At 41.8% G+C, this 19,179-nt stretch overlaps 1 protein-coding gene across 6 annotated transcripts in view; it reads left to right on the forward strand.

Annotated features, from left to right (window-relative positions):
• Positions 1-5,622: 5,622 nt before the first annotated feature.
• The window catches only part of camk2d1 (calcium/calmodulin-dependent protein kinase (CaM kinase) II delta 1), a 70,312-nt gene continuing 56,755 nt past the window's right edge, over positions 5,623-19,179 (forward strand). For all 6 annotated transcript variants that reach the window (XM_040181671.2, XM_078105860.1, XM_078105859.1 and 3 more), the window contains exons 1-2: positions 5,623-5,873; positions 9,562-9,656. In XM_040181671.2, the coding sequence (XP_040037605.1) occupies positions 5,812-5,873; positions 9,562-9,656 (157 nt within the window). In that variant the 5' untranslated portion in view covers positions 5,623-5,811. The remainder of the gene's footprint in view (positions 5,874-9,561; positions 9,657-19,179) is intronic.

Genomic DNA, 19,179 nt, shown 5'->3' on the forward strand with positions numbered 1-19,179 from the left:
TCTGTAAATCCAATGCAGGTGAGGTATTTGGGTTAATAATACTGTTTTTCCTCAGCTGCTCTACATTTATTTGTTTCCAAAAACCAGATTATACTCATGGGAAACAGCACATACCAGTCCCAGCTCCAATCTTGACCATAAAACAAGATATGTCCTCCATGTCAATAGCTACGGCTGAGCATTAAAGAAGATAAGAATCTTAATTTGTTAATGTGCCCCCCTCCCCCTCGCCCCCATGGGCCATAGGAGCAGTTAAACCCTGAAATCTTTGGTAATTTATATTGGACAGTTATGGGCACTAGCATCCCTTTTGTGTGAAAAAAGCAAGGGTATTTTTTTCCTGTAACTGAGCTCTAAGGCAATACATCAATCATCCTCATCTTGCCGCCTCATAGTATGATTGCCCAATGTGAACGTTATGAGGAAAAAAAGCTGATGGATGGCACAGTTCGAAAGCTTTGATCAAAGCAAAGTGACACAGAATGATTTTGCCGGACAGTGTTAATCATGATGCAAAAATGCAAGATTATGTGTTTCATTACATTACATGCCATTTAGCTGACGCTATTATCCAAAGCGACTTACAATAAAGGCAGGTTTCCAACTGGAAAGAGCTGACCACCTCGCTGCCACCTCGAAGAGCTACACACATTGCACCATGAATCTGATGGGACCTAAAGCATCCCTCCCAAAGCATGTATTGAAAAACACACATATAAAACAGCTGTAACCCAGGAGAATCCGAATTATACAGAAACCATGACTGTATCTTGTGAGCACCACCCAAAACACCAAATTCAAAGCACATTTAAAGCATGCGTTGCATGCTTTCAGAGCTTTACACATTGCTGGGTGGTGCTTTCCAGCTTCTTGGCAAAGGTATGACATTCCAATTGTAAAAGCTATTTGAGCATTTTCTTTTTTCAAGTGGATATACAAGCAAAATGAACTGACAGAGATGTCATAGGAAGTCTTGCCAAGGTCTATAAACATCTGCAAAATTAAAATTATACTTCCATTATCTTGTAGGAACTATGTAGATGTTCAAATTAGAATACATGCTGTGCTGTTTTAATTACGATATGAGTTAAACCTACTTTGAAATTTTTTGTTTGTTTGTTTAGTCTTTTTGCTTTCCCTCACCACAGGTTTCTGTAGATGCAACATTGTTTTTGTCTTTTCCACTACCTTTCATAAAAGAAAGGCAATAAAAAAAAACTAATTTTCAGTGTGGAATCAAAACACATCCACATTGCTCTCTTCACTCTCTTGTCAAACTGCCGTTGTACAAGTTCCCACTGGGTCTTCACATGGACCTTCCCTCGATGCCTCTCTCACCACCAGATAGAAATGTTGGATTGTCTGAACTCCACATGCTAACTGCAGCTCGCTACACTAACACTATGTGACGGAAACGGTACTGCTGTACTAAATGCTTCAGTATCAAAATGACTTAACTGTGTATTTAATGACAGATGTGTATGATTGCCCCTGTGTACTAATGGAGAGAACGTTTACCCTCCTCCTTCTGCATTTGATGATGTTCTTTTATGACTTTGTCAGCAAATGTAATCCAACCATTTGGCAATACCTCAGATTGCCACTAGATGGTATTCTGAGGCCCAAAGGTTGAGTATAGCTGCTTCAGTGCAGCAGCCCCCAAATTTTTTTGCGTCACAGACCCATTTCATGTCAAATAACATTTACGTGGACCAGTTTTCAAGGCGTAGGGGATAAAGATGAGAAAATAAAGTGATCCAACTGGCATACAAACAAATAATAATGAAAAATGTTCTGGGTAGGGCAATCAAATCAATTTCAGAAAACATCCCAGATTTAATGCAAAACAATTAAGGTATCAATATTTATTCCAACAAGAAGAAAAAGCAGTAAATAACAATCTTATTTTTGTCACCATCACAGGCAATGCAGTATTATATATATATATATATATATATAATATAAAAGATAATCAGTATGATTAAATATATACTGCTATGTAGAATACATTCTGAGAATACTGTAAATATAACTGAAATGTAAATAAAGAGTACAAAACAAAAACAAGATACAATGGGCCTGCAGGACTCATGAGGTTGTGGGGCCCTGTAGTAGCTGCTTGCTCTAGAGTCTAGATGGTCTGTCCTTAGTATAGAATTATCTGCATAGCTAGTGTAGCACTTATCTGGGGCTAGTATTAGAAAAAACACTAAATATCTAGATTCTAAGGAGAGGTAGGACTAAGACAAAGAACAAGTTGAACAAACGGCCAGTTTATTGCTTCACTTCAATTGGTCATGCAACAATCACAGTATAAAACACTGTAAAATAAAAAAGGAAGAGTAGATTGTTGGAAATTGTATGATTCTTGTAAAAAGAACTCAGTCTTTTCAGTGTGTGTATATGTATATTTTACAGGATATAGTCTGTTCAGTCCATGAAATAGTGTGTGCTTGAAAGTTCCACGAGTTCTGTTCTGGTCCAGGTTTTTATGTGTACTGTAGCTTACTACCTGTCTACCTGATGGCAAGACTGGGGTCTGATGTCTTCTTGATAAGCGAATCAGGTACGGTCTGGATGATACGGTAGGCCACACGATCTGGGTTTAGCTTGCCATCTCTGCGTTCAGATTCACAGAATTCAGATTCTTGCATAAACAACAACAATCTACACAAAGTGCAGAATAATCAATGTGTTTTCTAATTATATTTCTTACATGAGATCTCATTAATTTATGTTCTATATGTGTAACCATTACTTTATTATTATTTCACATCACTAAACACATCACATCATCTGTTTTACACATATTTGTTCATCAATATGTTATGTGATAATTAATTACTATATCATATCACTATACTTAAACATGAGAATAATTTACAGTATTCAGGTTCTATGCATCTGCAATGCACTTGCATAGTAAACCATTGCCATCTGCTACTAATGTCAAGCTGCGTAAACAACTCATTCTATAACATTCCAAATCGCAATGCTGACTAGCTGTGCTAAGTCAGTCAAGACATTAGCTGTAAGGCTCAACGTTACCTCCACGATACAGTGAGCACCAGTGTGGGGGGGTTAACATTCACTCTTTCCATCTATAACATTAAACATGGTGTTAACTATGATAACAGGCTGCTAAAGTTCGTTGGTAACAATGATAATTACTATGTTATTACTCTGATTGGTTTTAAAGAGGTAATCTTTCAAATAGCAACTTAAAAGCAGTATTAGTTCTCTCCCAAATTCTCTAGCATGATTCTAGTAGTGACTAGCAGTGACTAGCTAAACGTGTTCACTCACCGGAGTTTCCAGTATTGGATTATTCTACGGAATTACTTCAGTTGACACTCTCAAGTTGTTGGAAAATAGTCTTATTAGTATAATAACATGTAAACTATTAGTATAATGACATGTAAACTATGGTAATATTTTGAATGTTTTATGTTATTTTATACCGAAATCCGGGAGCTTCTTTCTTTCACGTCTCATGGGAAAATCTTGGAAGGATAAAAGGATTTCTTATTCGTGGGAAGTTCCCTTGAACGGAATGCAAGTACGCCCTCTTTAGGCAATAACTTTGACTACTCCTGATATTAGTAGCCATAATTTCATGAGGGTTACAACAGTTCTAACTGAAAATGTTTTCATCTGGGAGGAAGTGGAACTAAACCCAATCAAGTGTTAGTTAGTTATAGCGTCTTTTCAGAACAGGAGACGTGGAGTGTTTTGCATCCTGAACGATTCAATTTATTTTATTTTGTATAGCCTAAAACCACAACATCCCAATTTATCTCAGAGGACTTTACAATTTAACATCCTCTGTCCCGAAAACACTCACATCGGTGCAGGAAAAACTCCCCCCAAAATGAAAAAAAACAGAGTAGACAAGTAGATAAAAGGAAGAAACCTATAGAGAACGGCAGGGGAGGGATCCCTCTCCCAGGATGGACAGAATGCAATGGGTTGTCGCAAAGGAAAAGCGGCTCTACTCCAAGTTCCTCACGGATGGCTTAGCTTCTCACCCTATCTCTAAGTGGCAGCCAGCTACCTTCATGAGAGAACACATTTTGGCTGCTTGTACCTGTGACCTGTGACTAGTTCTTTCCGTCATGACCCATCCTTGATAACCATAGGTGAGTAAAGGAACGAAGATTCACTAGTAGAGAGCTTTATCTGCGAAAAGCAGCGATGACATCCACCGCATCCCGAACGGTAAACCCTCCTCCCCCCCGACTACACCTCAATATCCTGTCCATGAATACCACAAAGACCTTAGATTAGGGAAGAATTCTAAAACCGTTTACACATTAAAACGAGTGTCTCAAGAACATACTACTGTACACACTAATCATTGCAGTAGGCCCATGGGATGCTTGACAGGTAAATCCTGCCCCAGTGGCTAAAATGAATAAGGCCCTTTGGGGTCAATTTCCAGCTTATTGAGAGCAGTGTTGAGAGCTAAAGGTGAATGAGTTGAAAGGATCTATGGTTTGAGACATCCTCTGCTCCCAGTGCTTTAATGGCTGCTGTGCAGTCTCTTCCAATTCTATGTAACACAGTGGATTAATTCAGCATTTGTAGTGCCTCTTGTTATCATGCTTTTCAAGACCAATTTGTTGAGACAATGTGGACCTCCAGGAATTTCAATTATTAATAATACGTGTTGAAAATCTCAGAGAGGAAGCTAAAAATAAACTGGAAACTCATGATCAATGAAGCTGCTGCAGAAAAAGAGACAGCACAGGATCAGCAATGCTTTCTGGTTACAAACATTAGTTTCTATGTACCAACTGAATATAGTTAGTTGTCTAAATTCGATACTCTTGGGTCATAACAATACAATACAACAATAATATCAGAATGGGTGTTCTTTCATTCTCAAATCCGGCTCCATACAGAAGGGAGGCAGCCTTGAGATGGCGCTGCTGTGTAGCAGATTCAACTTACTTCATCATACTACCCACAGCATACCAAGAACAAAACGGATCTTATGTTATGTTACCTCCAGAATAAAGTAATGGATTCAAGTTGGCCATTCAGTGACCAACTATGAGCTAAATAACAACATGCAAAATTAAATAGAACAAAATAATAATTAACAAAGGGGGTTTACCAAACGGTCGTCATCTTATTGATTAAGCAGAGCTTTTAAATATTGTTCTACCTTAACCTCGATTTTTTCTAACATATACAATTGGTGTACTTTACACAACAACAGGATTTAGAAACACACACATGACGACAGCAACTAATTAGGTTTCAATGGAGTACAAATAACATTAAAAACTGATTAAATTGGGTTTGAAATGACCAAAAATAATGCAGAATAAACATCCATCCATAATTTTTCCTCCGCTCATCCGGGGTTGGGTCGAGGTGGCAGCAGGCCCAGCAGGTTCCCTTCCTCTTCATATACAGCATTTTCCAGTTAATTCTGGGGGATCCCGAGGCATTCCCGGGCCAGCTGGGAGAGACAAGGTGTCCTGGGTCTTCCCCAGGGTCTCTTACCAGTTGGGCGTGCCCAGGAAACCTCCAGCGGGAGGCATCCTAGTTACATACAGGTCGATGTGTTGTTTTATTTTGAAATCACCCACCGGATAACCAATGTTGTATGTTAATTAGAACTTGACTGCGTTCAACTATTGAACAACAGCAGATAACGACGTCCCTGTCAACTCCAGGAGGAACCGGGAGGAGCCGAGAGTTTTCTTGTACTTTCACTTTTGCGTCACAGTCGGAGGGGATCAAGACTATTCCCGGAGTGAATTAAAGCCAGTGAGGCATCAGAGTTCCGCTACCCTTACCATGGCTTCAACGACCTGCACCAGGTTTACTGATGAGTACCAGCTTTATGAGGAGCTGGGGAAGTAAGTTCTTTAATGTTCTACAGTTGCATACGTAAATCGACGAGAAGCGCCGTGTCGCTCTGTTGCGACTTTCCGTAGTTTAATTCAGACGCTACCTGGTCCTAACTGGATCAGTTTGGTGAGATCCGGGGGCAGAAAGGACGCCCCGACAAATCCCGTTCAAATGTATTAACTTGTTAGGAAAACTAGCGCAAGCGTCAAAAAAAGTCATTGCTTCCAAGTCTCGCTCCACTTTTTAAATCCGTACGTTGTCGCTGCTCGTTAACGCCCATCGCGTGCATCGTGGAGGAAGGTTCCCTGCATGATGCCTAGCACAGACTTCTTGTAGGAAACATTTCTTCTTTATTCAAGCGTAAACCCCACCATTGAGTAATGTATAACACATACAGACTGCCACTGTGACGCGTCATGATTTAACAATAATCCTGGACCACTTTCCGGCAGACATCCTCATAGACGACTAGCCCGGCGCGTGAAAGGCAGCAGAGACCTAGGTGGATGCAGTTTGGATTGGTGGAAGTGTTCTGTCGATTTTTGCTGCTTTGTCGGGAATTGCTACCGGTGTTACACCCCTACTGGTTTTTCCACCTACTGGTTTCCCTACGCGTGCGTGTTTGTGTTTACTCCACAGCTGCAGATGTGTCCGCCTCAGTTCCCTGATTCGTCACACATTCACAAACATATTGCTGAAAATCTTCAAAACGCATCACAAATCCATTGCAGCGTTTACGATTGTATAAGTGAGCACCACATCACAGCCACGTATGAAAACATTTACATTAAAAAAACCGGTGGATCAAAACATCAAAATTTCAACCTGGTGGCTGCTGTTAGCAGTGCGCCACGGAGACTCACAGAAATTTGTTGACCCTTTGTATAATTTATTCATTTCGTTGACGTAGATCAGCATAGAGGAAACCTTTTGGTGTCGTGGATCTAAAACTGATTAGCGTGTCTTGGAACACTTCAGGACATGTGCAACGCTACTTCTTCACAAGGCTGCAGCCTTGCATCGACACATTTTGATAAAAAAAGGATATTGTTTTCTTACGGCCATCGCGTGATGTAAACCACAGACACGAACAAAACAAAGTTAAGAAAATATATTAAAAGATCGAACCGACCAGGTTGCGAACCCATGCAGCAAAATGCAAACGCATCATGCTGCTACTCGCGCTGCGCCACAGGGCAGTACGCTTGGACTGGTCTTAATATATTAATGCAAGGTGATTGGCATGGAGGAAACCTTCTGGTGTCGTGGATCTGAAACAACTGGTTACCATGGGCGTGTCTTGGAACACATCCAAAGAAATGTATCGATTCTTAATTGTCACCCAATTAAAGTTAACAAGCAGCATCCCTATAAAAACGCCATGAGGTCGAACATACGATCTTTCCGAACAAGAGATGTACCCACAAAAAGTGAAGGAATTGAGTGAAACAGATTGTACACTTGCAAAACTTCTATTAGGAATCAAATACCTTATAAAGCTCCCAAAAGGAAATTTTATTAAATAATAGTGTTTTAACAGTCACAATAAATAAATCATTGAAAAACAAAATAAAGTAGCTCTAAAGAAAGCATGCTGGACAGCAGAAGTCCTGCTCCAAAGGTGGTTTCCCAGTGCAAACCCAGTGGAACCACAGATGGATGTCATGGAAGACACGCCCAAGGTAACCAGTTGTTTCAGATCCCCTCCACCAGAAGGTTTCCTCCATGCCAATCACCTTCTATTAATATATTAAGACCAAACCCAGCGTACTGCCCCGTGGCGCAGTGCACAGAGCGAACAGCAGCGTGATGTGTTTGCATTTTGCTGCATGGGTTCGCAACCTGGACGGTTCGATCTTTTAATATATATGTGATGTGGTGCTTATACAACCCGCCAATGACAGGTTGTATAAGCGGGTTGGATTCATGGAGGGAGATCTCCGCAAACGTCGGTTTGCCGGTCGAGAGGTGCACAAAGTTGTGGAGGAAAATACGGGACAAATGTGTCCGCGATGAAAAGCAGCAGTGGCGATGCACGGGGCAATAAAGACTATGATAAATAAATAAACAAACCAACGACTTCCACATACAAAGAAGTGACTCTCTAGGTCAGGGGTGCTCAATACGGCCAGTTGATCTCAAAGGCAGTACCAGTCGATTGCGTGCCATCGATAAAAAAAATGACGTCACGTCACACATGCACAGTCTACCGCGGGAGATGACCAAAAGTAATGGTAATGGGGTTTAGCAATTCTTGCTTACTAACGGACAGATTTCATTTCCTCCCAAAGCAACCCAGGCTGACTCCCGTAAGGTAATGACCAAGAATGTGCGCTCGTTGTTTTCTTCATACCGACTCCTTATGACTATTTACCGGTCCCCCCCGTCAGCCGGCATCGCCATGACCTGGTTAGTTGAAAAGTAGCTTGCGAGCCGTAAAAGTGTGGGCACCCCTGTTCTAGGTCATATTCGACAAAAAACGTTACTCTACCTATTGTTCTGGCGGTGAATTGCTCTGCAACACGCGGACGCCTTTTAGAACCATGAATTGAAACTAGTGCGTTGACACGACTGTGGGTAAAGACGCAGAAGCATGCTTGTATTAAGTGCTCTCGCGTTGGCTTCTTTGTAATGTTGTTGTGAGCTACAGAGCTGCCAACCTTTCACAAAACCTTGGAGTGAGATGTTGTCGGGTGAACTCTGCGACCGACTGGGGGGTGTAAGTTACGCTACGTGTAGTGGATCGGGTTACAGATACGCCATTTACTGTCGGCGAGGTTGGAGACAGACATTTTTAGCGTAGGGTGTGTGGTGAGAGTGCGTGAAAACATGCAAACCGTGAGTGTTGGCAGCCCTGTAGCTTTGTTGGCTAGCTTGACAAAAACAATCAAACATCAAGCAAGTGCAACACAAGACAAAGCAAGACAGCAAATAAGTTACTGAATAGTCCAGCAGAAATATATACACGCAAAATAACCTACAATTTCACTCATGTGGGCCTATATGATCATGAGGTCAGAATGCACACAAAATTGTACCAAATAATACACACTTGATACAATAGGCTACATGCTGGTGGAGCCTGACGGTAGATCTTGACCCAATTCTTTTTATTTTTGGTTAAGGAAATATGAATGTGAGAATATCAAACTCTATATGCAAGTAAATGAAGCATTGTTTATCCCACAGACAGTCAAACAGAGGCCAGGTAAAAAAGGGAACCTTACAGATGTTTTATTTATTACTATCATAGATAAATATTCCAGTTTTGCATTTGTGGTATCGTAAGTATCGGGTACTGTAATATTTTGGCAGGTATAGTATTGAAGTCATAATTTTGGCCTTGTGACAACCCTAGCAACATTTTCTTTAAAAAAAGAACAAAACAATGGACAGTAAAAACCCTGCTTACTCTACTATTTGTTTTGTATTCATTTTGCGTAACTGCTTTATTTGTCATCTAACGTCTAAACATTTGGAATAACACACATATACAAATACATTAAAAAAAAACATTTTAATGTTTGAATTTTGGCTGGGGAGGCAGTGCCTACCTTGCCTAAACAGACTGCACGTCACTGGTTCCTACGGAAAGAGGACTCAAAAGGACTTGTACACTAAGATCATCTTTTATTAGTGACACAGTGAGATTAAACAATTATACTGTATAAACGTGCACGTGTGTGACTTCTGCAGGGGGGCTTTCTCCGTGGTGAGGCGCTGCATGAAGATTTCCACAGGGCAGGAATATGCCGCCAAAATCATCAATACTAAGAAGTTGTCAGCCCGTGGTGAGTAGATGCTGCCCTGTGTTGTGGGGTCACTCTGTTTTAGCTTTCTTTTTTGTGGCCAAGTCACCTCTCAAACACACTTCGTAATTTTTTTGGATGAAACCTGTTCTTTCTCATTAATCTGTAGTAGCAGAAGGTCTTGGCCTACACCCCCTTCCCCCACCCCCGAGGTCGCTGCAGAAATATTTTATGCAGTCCATTTTGGTGACCCCGCTCAACAAAGTGAGCCAACAACTCCCTTTGTCGGACGTCCTCATAGTGGCGACAGCTTTGTGAAGACAAGATGGAACACAGCAGTTGAATTTGAACAAATTGTCGGAAACGAACCATGACGTAGGTGGAGAGCTGGCGGAGGTGCGAATGGCCCTAATTAGCATATGAATGCAGCGAAACCGCGGGTGGCCGAGCCGAGCGGGCTTGAATATCCTTACTCCTTAATGGATGAAACCACAACTTACTAACAAATAAAATCACTCGTGATTGGCAGCAAAACCACACCTGGGCAGACCAGGCTTGAGTTTCCTTGTTCATGATTGGATGAAACCACAACTTTCAATCACTCGTGATTGGTTGGCAGATCTGATCCGCCTGATTTTATTTATATAAATTTATATATTCATATTATGCTGTATATTCATTTCATGGTTATCCTATGTAGGCTACTACACTATTATTAGGATACCAACCAGGACATCAATGAATTTATAGAGAAAATGAACATTTTCCACATGTTTATGCAAAGAAAGAGCTTTATTAACAACACACAATCAACAACTATATACAAAGTGAGGATCTGCCCACACTTAAAGGCGGTTTAAAAAACTACAACTCAGTAAACTGTCTGTTTGCCTCCTCGGGGTTGTAGACCGTCACTGGCGCCGTGTTTTCTGAGGCAGGTCTGTTGTGCAGGCGCCTAGTGTGCGGGGATCTGTATTTCTGAGTCGTCTCTAACTGGGACCGTACAATCCACCCCGAGACCCCGCCAACAACGCCATCCTCTCCGTCCGACGTGAGCTCTACGGTGGCGGATTGCCAGAGTTCCACCTCGTCATCAGCCAGCACACTTTGTCTCGATTCCAGCAGCTGTAAAAACAACAATGAATAAGTACTGTGCGATGCATACGGACACAACACATCTATCAATGCACCTGAAAAAAAGTCAGCAAATAAACTCTGACCCTCTTTCTTCTCGCTCGACTCCGCGCTGAATCCTTCGCAGCTTCCGCCCGCAATGAGTGTTCCGGCTGAACCTGAAGCTCCTGCGTACCGTCTCAAAATACGTCTTACAGGCGGCTGGAAAACAATTAAATGAGTGTGGTATGAATACAAAAAAAATCAAACGCAAGTCACAGTAACATTTAACAAGGAAGGAGAAACGGTAAACAGTGTCACTTACACACAATGACGTCGTCTAAATCTGGACTTTTCCTGGAGCAAATACGAGGTCACCGCCTCATTATGAGGCGAGATTAGTCTGTGAAAACAAAATGTACAGTTATGATCGGTATCTATACGTATATATTTCCTTATACCGCAGAATGAAAGCATATTCTTTAAATCTTACCCTTGCTCCGGTTGGTGGCGCCTGTAATTCGTCTCGGAGTTGTGAAGACGGCGCACCGCTTCCTGTAAACGACACGGCAAAGAAAATAGACTTTAATAAAGCTGTTTCTGCTCACTTGTAAAGCTACTAGGCTACTCTTAGCTTAGCTTGAGGCTATGCTACTTTTAGCTTAGCTTGCAGTCATCGAACGTATTCTTACCGCTATCTTGGGATCGTGCGCCCGTCTCCTCTTCTTTGAGTCGGTTCCTCTCCTCCATGGACAGAAACCCGCAAAGTCCCGAACGCTCCAGTGGAGCGAACCGCTCGTTGATATCGGCAGTTTGTTGTTGGAGTTGACGAGACAATCCACTGGGAGCATTCAGCAGTTTCTTCTCGTCTGTCTGCGGACTGGCCGAAAGTTGGTGACCGCGGAGAGGAGTTGAAGGCGAGACGTCGTCCAGCCATTATTCACGAAGCAGCAAAAACCAAACAAAGGAACTGGAGATACAGTTCTTCTGAATATAGTAACACACTGTTTGTATGCTCGTCTTGCAAGTACTGCTTGGACGAGGAGTCTAAGGGTCCTCCAATCACATACGAGGTTATTGTTATTGTTGTATAAAGCAGTTTATAGTTGTTAATGTTGTGTCAAAGGGTACGGCATTTAAACATGTTCTTGCACAAGTTTCCTGGCTTCATCTCCACCCGGACAGACATTTTTATGGAAAGCCAATAGAAGTTTGGGGCTTGCAGACACACAGACACGTCATAGACACGTCATACCCAGCATCATTTCTGCCAGTTGAGCGCATTGCTAGAAGATGTGTGGTTAATACATCCTCTGTGCATTTAAGTAAGACCAAAGAAAAGGTCACTGTAGTCCTGCCACTATGCACTGTAGTTGAGCTCTAGGAGACTGTGATCTCTGCAGACCCCTCATGCTGATTCAGATGTTGTTTGCATGGAATGCTCATTTTACCTTGATTAAAACTAATTTTTTAAAGAAGTTATTTTGTGTATCTTTTTTACATAACATTTGCCATTGCTAATGGCGTACACAGTAATCTAGCATATTTGAATTAAATAAATCAATTCAAGCTCAAATGTAAGAGTCTATAATTAGGCTACTGAGCCTGATCTATTTGTACCAGAGATTTTCTTACCTTTTAAAAAAATGTCACCTGGGCTAAAACTCCCTCTGCGACCCTGATTTGAATGCTGTATAGCTAACAGCATTTTCATTTACATGTCAAAGCCTCCCCTAGAATTAGGAGGAGGGGGGTCATGGGGGGACAACTGCCAAGGGAGGCCCACATCAATTTCTGACAATTTACGGCAGTTTTCGGCGTTAAAATAAGTAAATTAACTAATGGCCAAGGCCGCAGACCTCTCGCTTGCACACATGCTCTCTGCGCATAGCGGTTTAAATGAACAACAACAATAAACAAATGCTGAATGCTGATCAAGAGTTTTTTGCAAGCAATTTAAGGTCGCGGCAGAGGAGTGAACACTTGTAAACGTGATGAGGGCGATATATAAAGTCCCATTCACCTGTGTTTCTTGCTGCACCATGGCATGCCCATTTCTGAACGACGTTTTGAATGAAGAAGCACTGATATTGAGACGTGCTTTCAGATGTGAGAGGGTGTTTTGGGACACTTTACAGTAAAACAGCACATTTAGCACATAAACGGCAATAAAACCAATAAAACCAACACATAAAACTAAACAAAAAATTAAAACAGTGTACTACTTTCCTAGTAAGTAGATATTTTGGTCGGTCCGCGATTGTCTGCCATGCTTTTACTCTGCGTTTAATAACAGCAGCCGTATTTCCTTTTTTGTACACTCGATGCTTCACCCTCTCATAAGTTTCCATAATTAGTTGCTGGTCAGCGCGTGAAAAATATGCCGCACGCGTCTTCTCCATTTCTGCATCACTAAATCTGTGATCGCTACTGTTGGTCTATTTAAGAAAGCTGTGAACGTGCCTGATCCCAGCTATTTACACCTGGATTGATTTAGCTTCACCTTCTCATCCTGGCTCGGCAAACGTGTAACCAATTAAGCCGCGATGAGCCGATCATCCTAAATCAAGCTGCGCTTTTTCAGTTATCCTGGATTTCTTTATTGACTGGGATAGGAGGGATCATCAACAAGTAGCGCTGTTTATTTGCGGACCCTTTGCAGAATTTTTTTCTGGAATATTCAGTTGAAATACAGTACACCATCACAGTTCTTTTAAAAAAGTGTACATTGATAATCTGCTTGCTGTAGGGACACACATTTCTGCTTCCTCATCAGCCTCTACGGTCCAGGTGCATCTGCTTTGGCAAAAGTGGTAAATTTTTAATATTATTTATGTGGGACCTTTAGCACTGACTTTTATCCATAATATGACCATGTCCATGTCTTCTTCTTCAGATTTTCTTAACTTCAAAATGTTCTAATATTTTAAAATAATAAATAAAAATATTATTTTTGAAGTTAAACTAACACATACACATATTTGTTAAAGTTAGTGTATTTCTTATTGTAATCCTTGACAGTGAGTGAGTATGGAACATGACATGACTAAAACCTTATCCAGAAACCCCTTCTCTCCTGACAGCATGGTCTTGTAAAAGGGAAACTAGGCCAGTGGTTAAACACGAGTCGTGTGATGCTTAGACTCGGCCAAGTGGAAATGATCACTTGACAAACCCACCAGGCGGATGAAAAGCTAGCTACGGTTCAGGAGGCAGCCATTCTGTCATTTTTGCTTCTGGAGAACACCCGAGGTCCCAGCCGCTTCGCCTCACTTCATTTAACAGCAATGAGCCCTGCTAGATGTTACATTCATTCTCTTTCTCTCTCACACACACAATGCTCAATGTGCCATTTACAAAGTCTCATGCTAATGCTGCCTTCACGGCAAAAGCGAATTATTCGCAGTAGTAGATTCCATGCAAAGTCGATGCAAATGTTTGCAAACAACGCAAAGTTTTGACGCTGTCTTGCGAAAGCCAATGAGCGTTGAGATACTGCCCATCATCACTGCCGTCTTGCTGCCAAAGCATGAATATATTTTATAAAACTGCCACTCACCAGAGACCGATAGACAAGCACCCCGCACGCCCCTTTTCTGGTACAAATGAAGTGCGATGCGGATGACACAAATTAACGACAAATAGTGGGGCAAGTAAACTCGCACGTGTAAAGGGTTGCGATTTCCTTTGCTTTTGGTGTAAACGCAACATAAGACCCGCCATGAAAGTGTGTGTGTGCGCAGGCTTTAGTTGGCCTGTGAGATGTGGACACAAGCATAAGTGATGACTCAGAAAGCCATCAGAGAATGCCCCTGTGTCTCTGGGACCATCTAAGTATCTCTCTCTCGTGTGAAGGTGGTGTTTGTTTCTCAATGTCTGTTCATCCCACATCGTCGATATTCAAACATGAAGGCTGCAGTAAGGCAGTAAATGCCCCATTGATTGGCTGCCTTTGCAGAGTGCAACAGTGACCAGTGGCCAGGCTCTTAGAAGTTGAAATTTAAACTTTTATTGCTGTGTGAACCCCCCGAGAAACAGAGTGCTGTACCACAGGAAAGGATTGCATTGTTTGGGGCTGCGACTGATCAGAGTCTCGCTGGGGTTTTAGTCAGGCACGGTTCTAATAAATCAGCTTGTTAAAGGACTGCATTTGACATCTTTGTGTATTGGTATCATTACTAAGTACTCAGCACTAAGTACTCTGCAGCATCAGTACAACTTCCTGTTGGAAGCTGTGTTTATGGAAAGTTCTGTTTTTTGTTTTATCTTCTTGGTTTTTCTTTCATACATGAGCTTTAACCCTGTTATTGACTCAGCTGAGATAAAAAGTGCTTTCTAACTGCCTCAGTCTACTTTGAGCTGGAGTCCTTATAGAACCTCTGTCGGATGGACTGAATGTGGGCTGCAGCTCATTGGAAAAGATTTTCAGTTCAAACAAACCTGAGTGCAATGCCAGAAGTATGTTTGTAATCTGTACATTTGTAACATCTGCTCTCGTCAGGCTAAAAATGTCTTGAAAAAACAAAATCAGGCTGTTGTGTTGAAGGGTAGCTAACAGCGGGAGTGGTCAACTTGCACGAGAAGGACCTCTGTTGTTTTTTTAAATACTAATTCATGTTCAATTCAATTCATTTTTATTTTGTATGGCCCCAAATTGCAAATTTGCCTCAGAGGGCTTTACAGTCTCTACACATATGACATTCTCTGTCCCAAAACCCACACATCGGGACAGGAAAAACTCTGAAAAACACTTCCATGGGGAAAAAAGGGAAGAAACCTTAGGGAGAACGTCAGAGGAGGATCCCTCTCCCTGGATGGACCGACTACAATGGATGTCATGTGTACAGAATGAATAATGTAAAAGATGTATAATACATTCAATTCCTATAACAGAAATTATTCAAATAATTGCGAGTAGTAAGCCAGGCGCACAGCAGGACCACTGCAGGGACAACCACCATCAGATAGAACCACCATCCACAGAAGCCTGTGGGGAGTGAGAGCACAAATACTTTAGGAGAGGGTAATGTTGGTTTATGATGACAGTAATATGATTGATATTTAAAATAATAATGATGATGATGGCAGCAGCAGGGCCACGGCAGGTGTCAGGACAAGGGTCCAGAAGGAACTACGATCTAAGCCTTAGAGAAGTGAGCAGAAGTGACGCAACACGCTTACCACGCTGACTACAGGCTGCAGACCCTTCGGGATCGGGATGCTTGAGCGGTTGTGAAGTGGAGACTGCATCCATGTTCTTTCCTCCTCAAAGAAGTGAAAGAATGAGGGACACAACAATATGTATAATAAGAATGGCATCCTCCATAAAAAAAAACGTGAGTGAAGCAAATGGTCTTACTATTTTAACACCTCAACTATACAATTGTTAAAGACGAATCTTAGTTTTTATTTTGTATCGTGTTCATAGTGCCTTTGTGCATTTCTTCCCATCCTGTCATCCAAGTAACCTCTGTCCTAAATGGAAACTAATTTACTTTGATTCACAAACCTCTTAGTGACATCTTTTGGTGTAGTGTGAAGAGAGCCCGGACAAGACTATAAATCACTTTTTGCTGCGTGTAACAGCCCTGTACGCAAATCTACTTGTGAGTTGACTTCTCACAGTGACCTATTCCATTGGCAGCCATACATGCCCACCCCATAACACTGCATCCACCATGATTATTAGAGGTTGTGGTATGTCATTCCTTCTAAGACTCCTGTTCCTAAACTGATCAGCTTTCCTCAGATGTTTTCTGGCAACATCTAATGTGGCCTTCTTGATCTTTCTTTAGGTGTTGGTTAGCTTACCAGTACTTCACCTTCTTTTTAAGAATGTACCAAACTTTGATTTGGCCAATCCTAATTTTTCTGCTGTCTGCCTGTTAGTTTAGTTTTTTTCAGCCTAATTTTGGCTCCTTTCACTTGCATTGACCCATATTTGGTCCGCATGCTGAGGGGTCCAAAAATCAGCTACCAAATGCAAACTCAACATTTATTCAACTTTAGACCGTTTATCCGCTTAATTAATCATGCAATAACGAGGGAACAGGCTAAACCTGAGCATCAAACCACCTGTAGAACAATTGTCTAATTCAGCGGTTCCCAAACTCAAGAATGCCGCGGCCCACTTTGAAATCTGAAAATCTTTTGCGGCCCACCCAAACCTTTAATCACAACTCTGATCAAAACATAAACTAGGGATGATTAAATGACCTTAAGAATTTAACTGATTAAAAATGTATTAACCGACAATGTATGTTTTGTATACCATTTTCTCTGGAGCTCATGTGCCGTGTTTTCCGCACAATAAGAAGCACCTTCAATGAATGACCTGTTTTAGAACATTTTTCATATATAGGGCGCTTCGGATTATAATGCGCATAAGATACTGCGTCAAACGTTTTACGTCGGGGCAGGTGGATGGGGGGGGGGGGGGATGTGGGGAGGTGGAGACGGTGCTTCCAGGGTCCGATCGATGCTGCGAGGTGCGTCCGCTCCCGCCGCCCCCCTCGCCATCCACGCCTTAAATCTTTGGCTGCTCTCCAGCCATGCCGCCTGCCAAGGGGTCCTTTTAGAATAACTTATTTTCCCCGTTAAGATGGTTCAGCTACTGTAAAGAAAAAGGCGCCGTCTCTCGCTCTTTAATCTCAAGAACGACAGCTTTGTGTCTCCAACGCACCCTGAAACAAGCTCCATATCTCACGCGCTAGAGCGCCCGGTCAGCATCTCGCCGGTGTAGACCGAGCTTTGGCATGTTTGGCAGAGTGCCTTGAGCGCCGTGTACAACCAGTATGGATCAACCGATTAATCAATTGATCCATATATAAGGCGCTCCGGATTATAAGGCGTACTGTCATTTGAGAAAATTAAAGGCTTTTAAGTGCGCCTTCGAGTGCGGAAAATGCTGTATATTTACTTTAATACTACAAGAGGGCGCCCCATGTGACATTGTTTTGTTTAGCTTTTGTTGAATAACGACAGGCGGAGAGCCTTATTGTTTTATTAATCTGTTTAAATTGTTTGTGCTTCATCAATTAATGTTTCACATAACTAATGTGCTGCATCATAAATGTTTTGATATTAATTTCAAAATTGAAAATATTTTTTTTTAATGTATTTATTGTAAATGACCTCTCGCGGCCCACCTGCAGTACCTTCGCGGCCCACTGCCCACACTTTGGGAATTGCTGGTCTAATTACTTAAATTGTCCTATTACCTTGACTATTTAAAGAAAGCCCGTCTTTTTTTCCTTTTTTTAATAATTACTTTTTCCATATGTCCGCTAATATTTCACTGCTTTAATTACAAAAAGGGTCCTAAAATATGTAATTCTTCCTCCTTTGCAGGTGACTTGCTCCCACGAGTGTTTTTCTTGATACCCCGCTTTCCCAAATGTCTGTTTATCGGACCTGTCTTCTATTGTATTTTAAGCAAGTTCCTGTCAAGAAGGTGATCTCAAGTGGAGAAAAATATCCGAAGCTCTGTTTCCAATCATTATTTGATATAATTAAGTTCCATCTGCCATCAATCTCAGTGTTTCCCCTAGGTTTACAACTTTTTCTGTAGCATTTGGTATATTTTCCAATTAGAGTTGAGGGGTTTGAGGAGTCTTTCCCTTGTATGCATATATGGTATATACCGTAAATTCCAGAATTTAAGCCAGTACTTTTTTCCCCACACTTTTAACCCTGCGGCTAACCGAATCATTTTATATGGGCTAACGCGCAAGAGCGAGAGATAATGCGCCGAGGAAGACGTGTGATTGTGTTTCGAACAGCCACTTTGCGCATCATATTCAAACACGTAGCAATGCATATGATGCACCATTTAAGTTACGGGCAACCAATCTGGCTGTCGGAGAAGGAGGCTGCACGTAAACTTGCCATTAATGAATCAATGCTGAGACGTTACGGCAATGTGAAGAACGTGCTCAATGTAAAAAGACTGTAGGAGCCATTTGTGATATTTGTGTACAACGCGGTACTGGGAGCAAATCGCAGGTTGGCCACGGGTGGCAGTATGTATTATTGTGACAGGGAGTCTACATATGGGGGCACAGGTGCAATTGACACAGGTAATGATGCATGGGTGACGGGGAGATCACGCGTTTTTTACCGCTACTAAAGACGCACAGCGAGATCAGGAACCAAATGTATATGCAGTTGTGTTTTATAAAGTATAAAAACTAATAAACGGGAACTTCACCCAAAGAAAATGAAACACCTGGACTCTGTGTGAGCAGGTGAGGAACAGGATCTTCTCCCGCACCCTGTCGAGCGGCTCGCAAAAATCTGTCACTACAAAGACGTCAAAAGCTTCCAGAGGAAATAAAAGCAGATGGCCCGAACTTGAAAACGTTCTTGAAGGCTGGGTGGACACACAGAGAGCAGACGGCCAAGGTGTTTCCACCAAAAGAAAAAAACATTTTAGAAGTGGACCATCGTGGTC

The sequence above is a fragment of the Gasterosteus aculeatus genome, chromosome 7, assembly GCF_964276395.1.
Source record: "Gasterosteus aculeatus chromosome 7, fGasAcu3.hap1.1, whole genome shotgun sequence".
NCBI lineage: Eukaryota > Metazoa > Chordata > Actinopteri > Perciformes > Gasterosteidae > Gasterosteus > Gasterosteus aculeatus.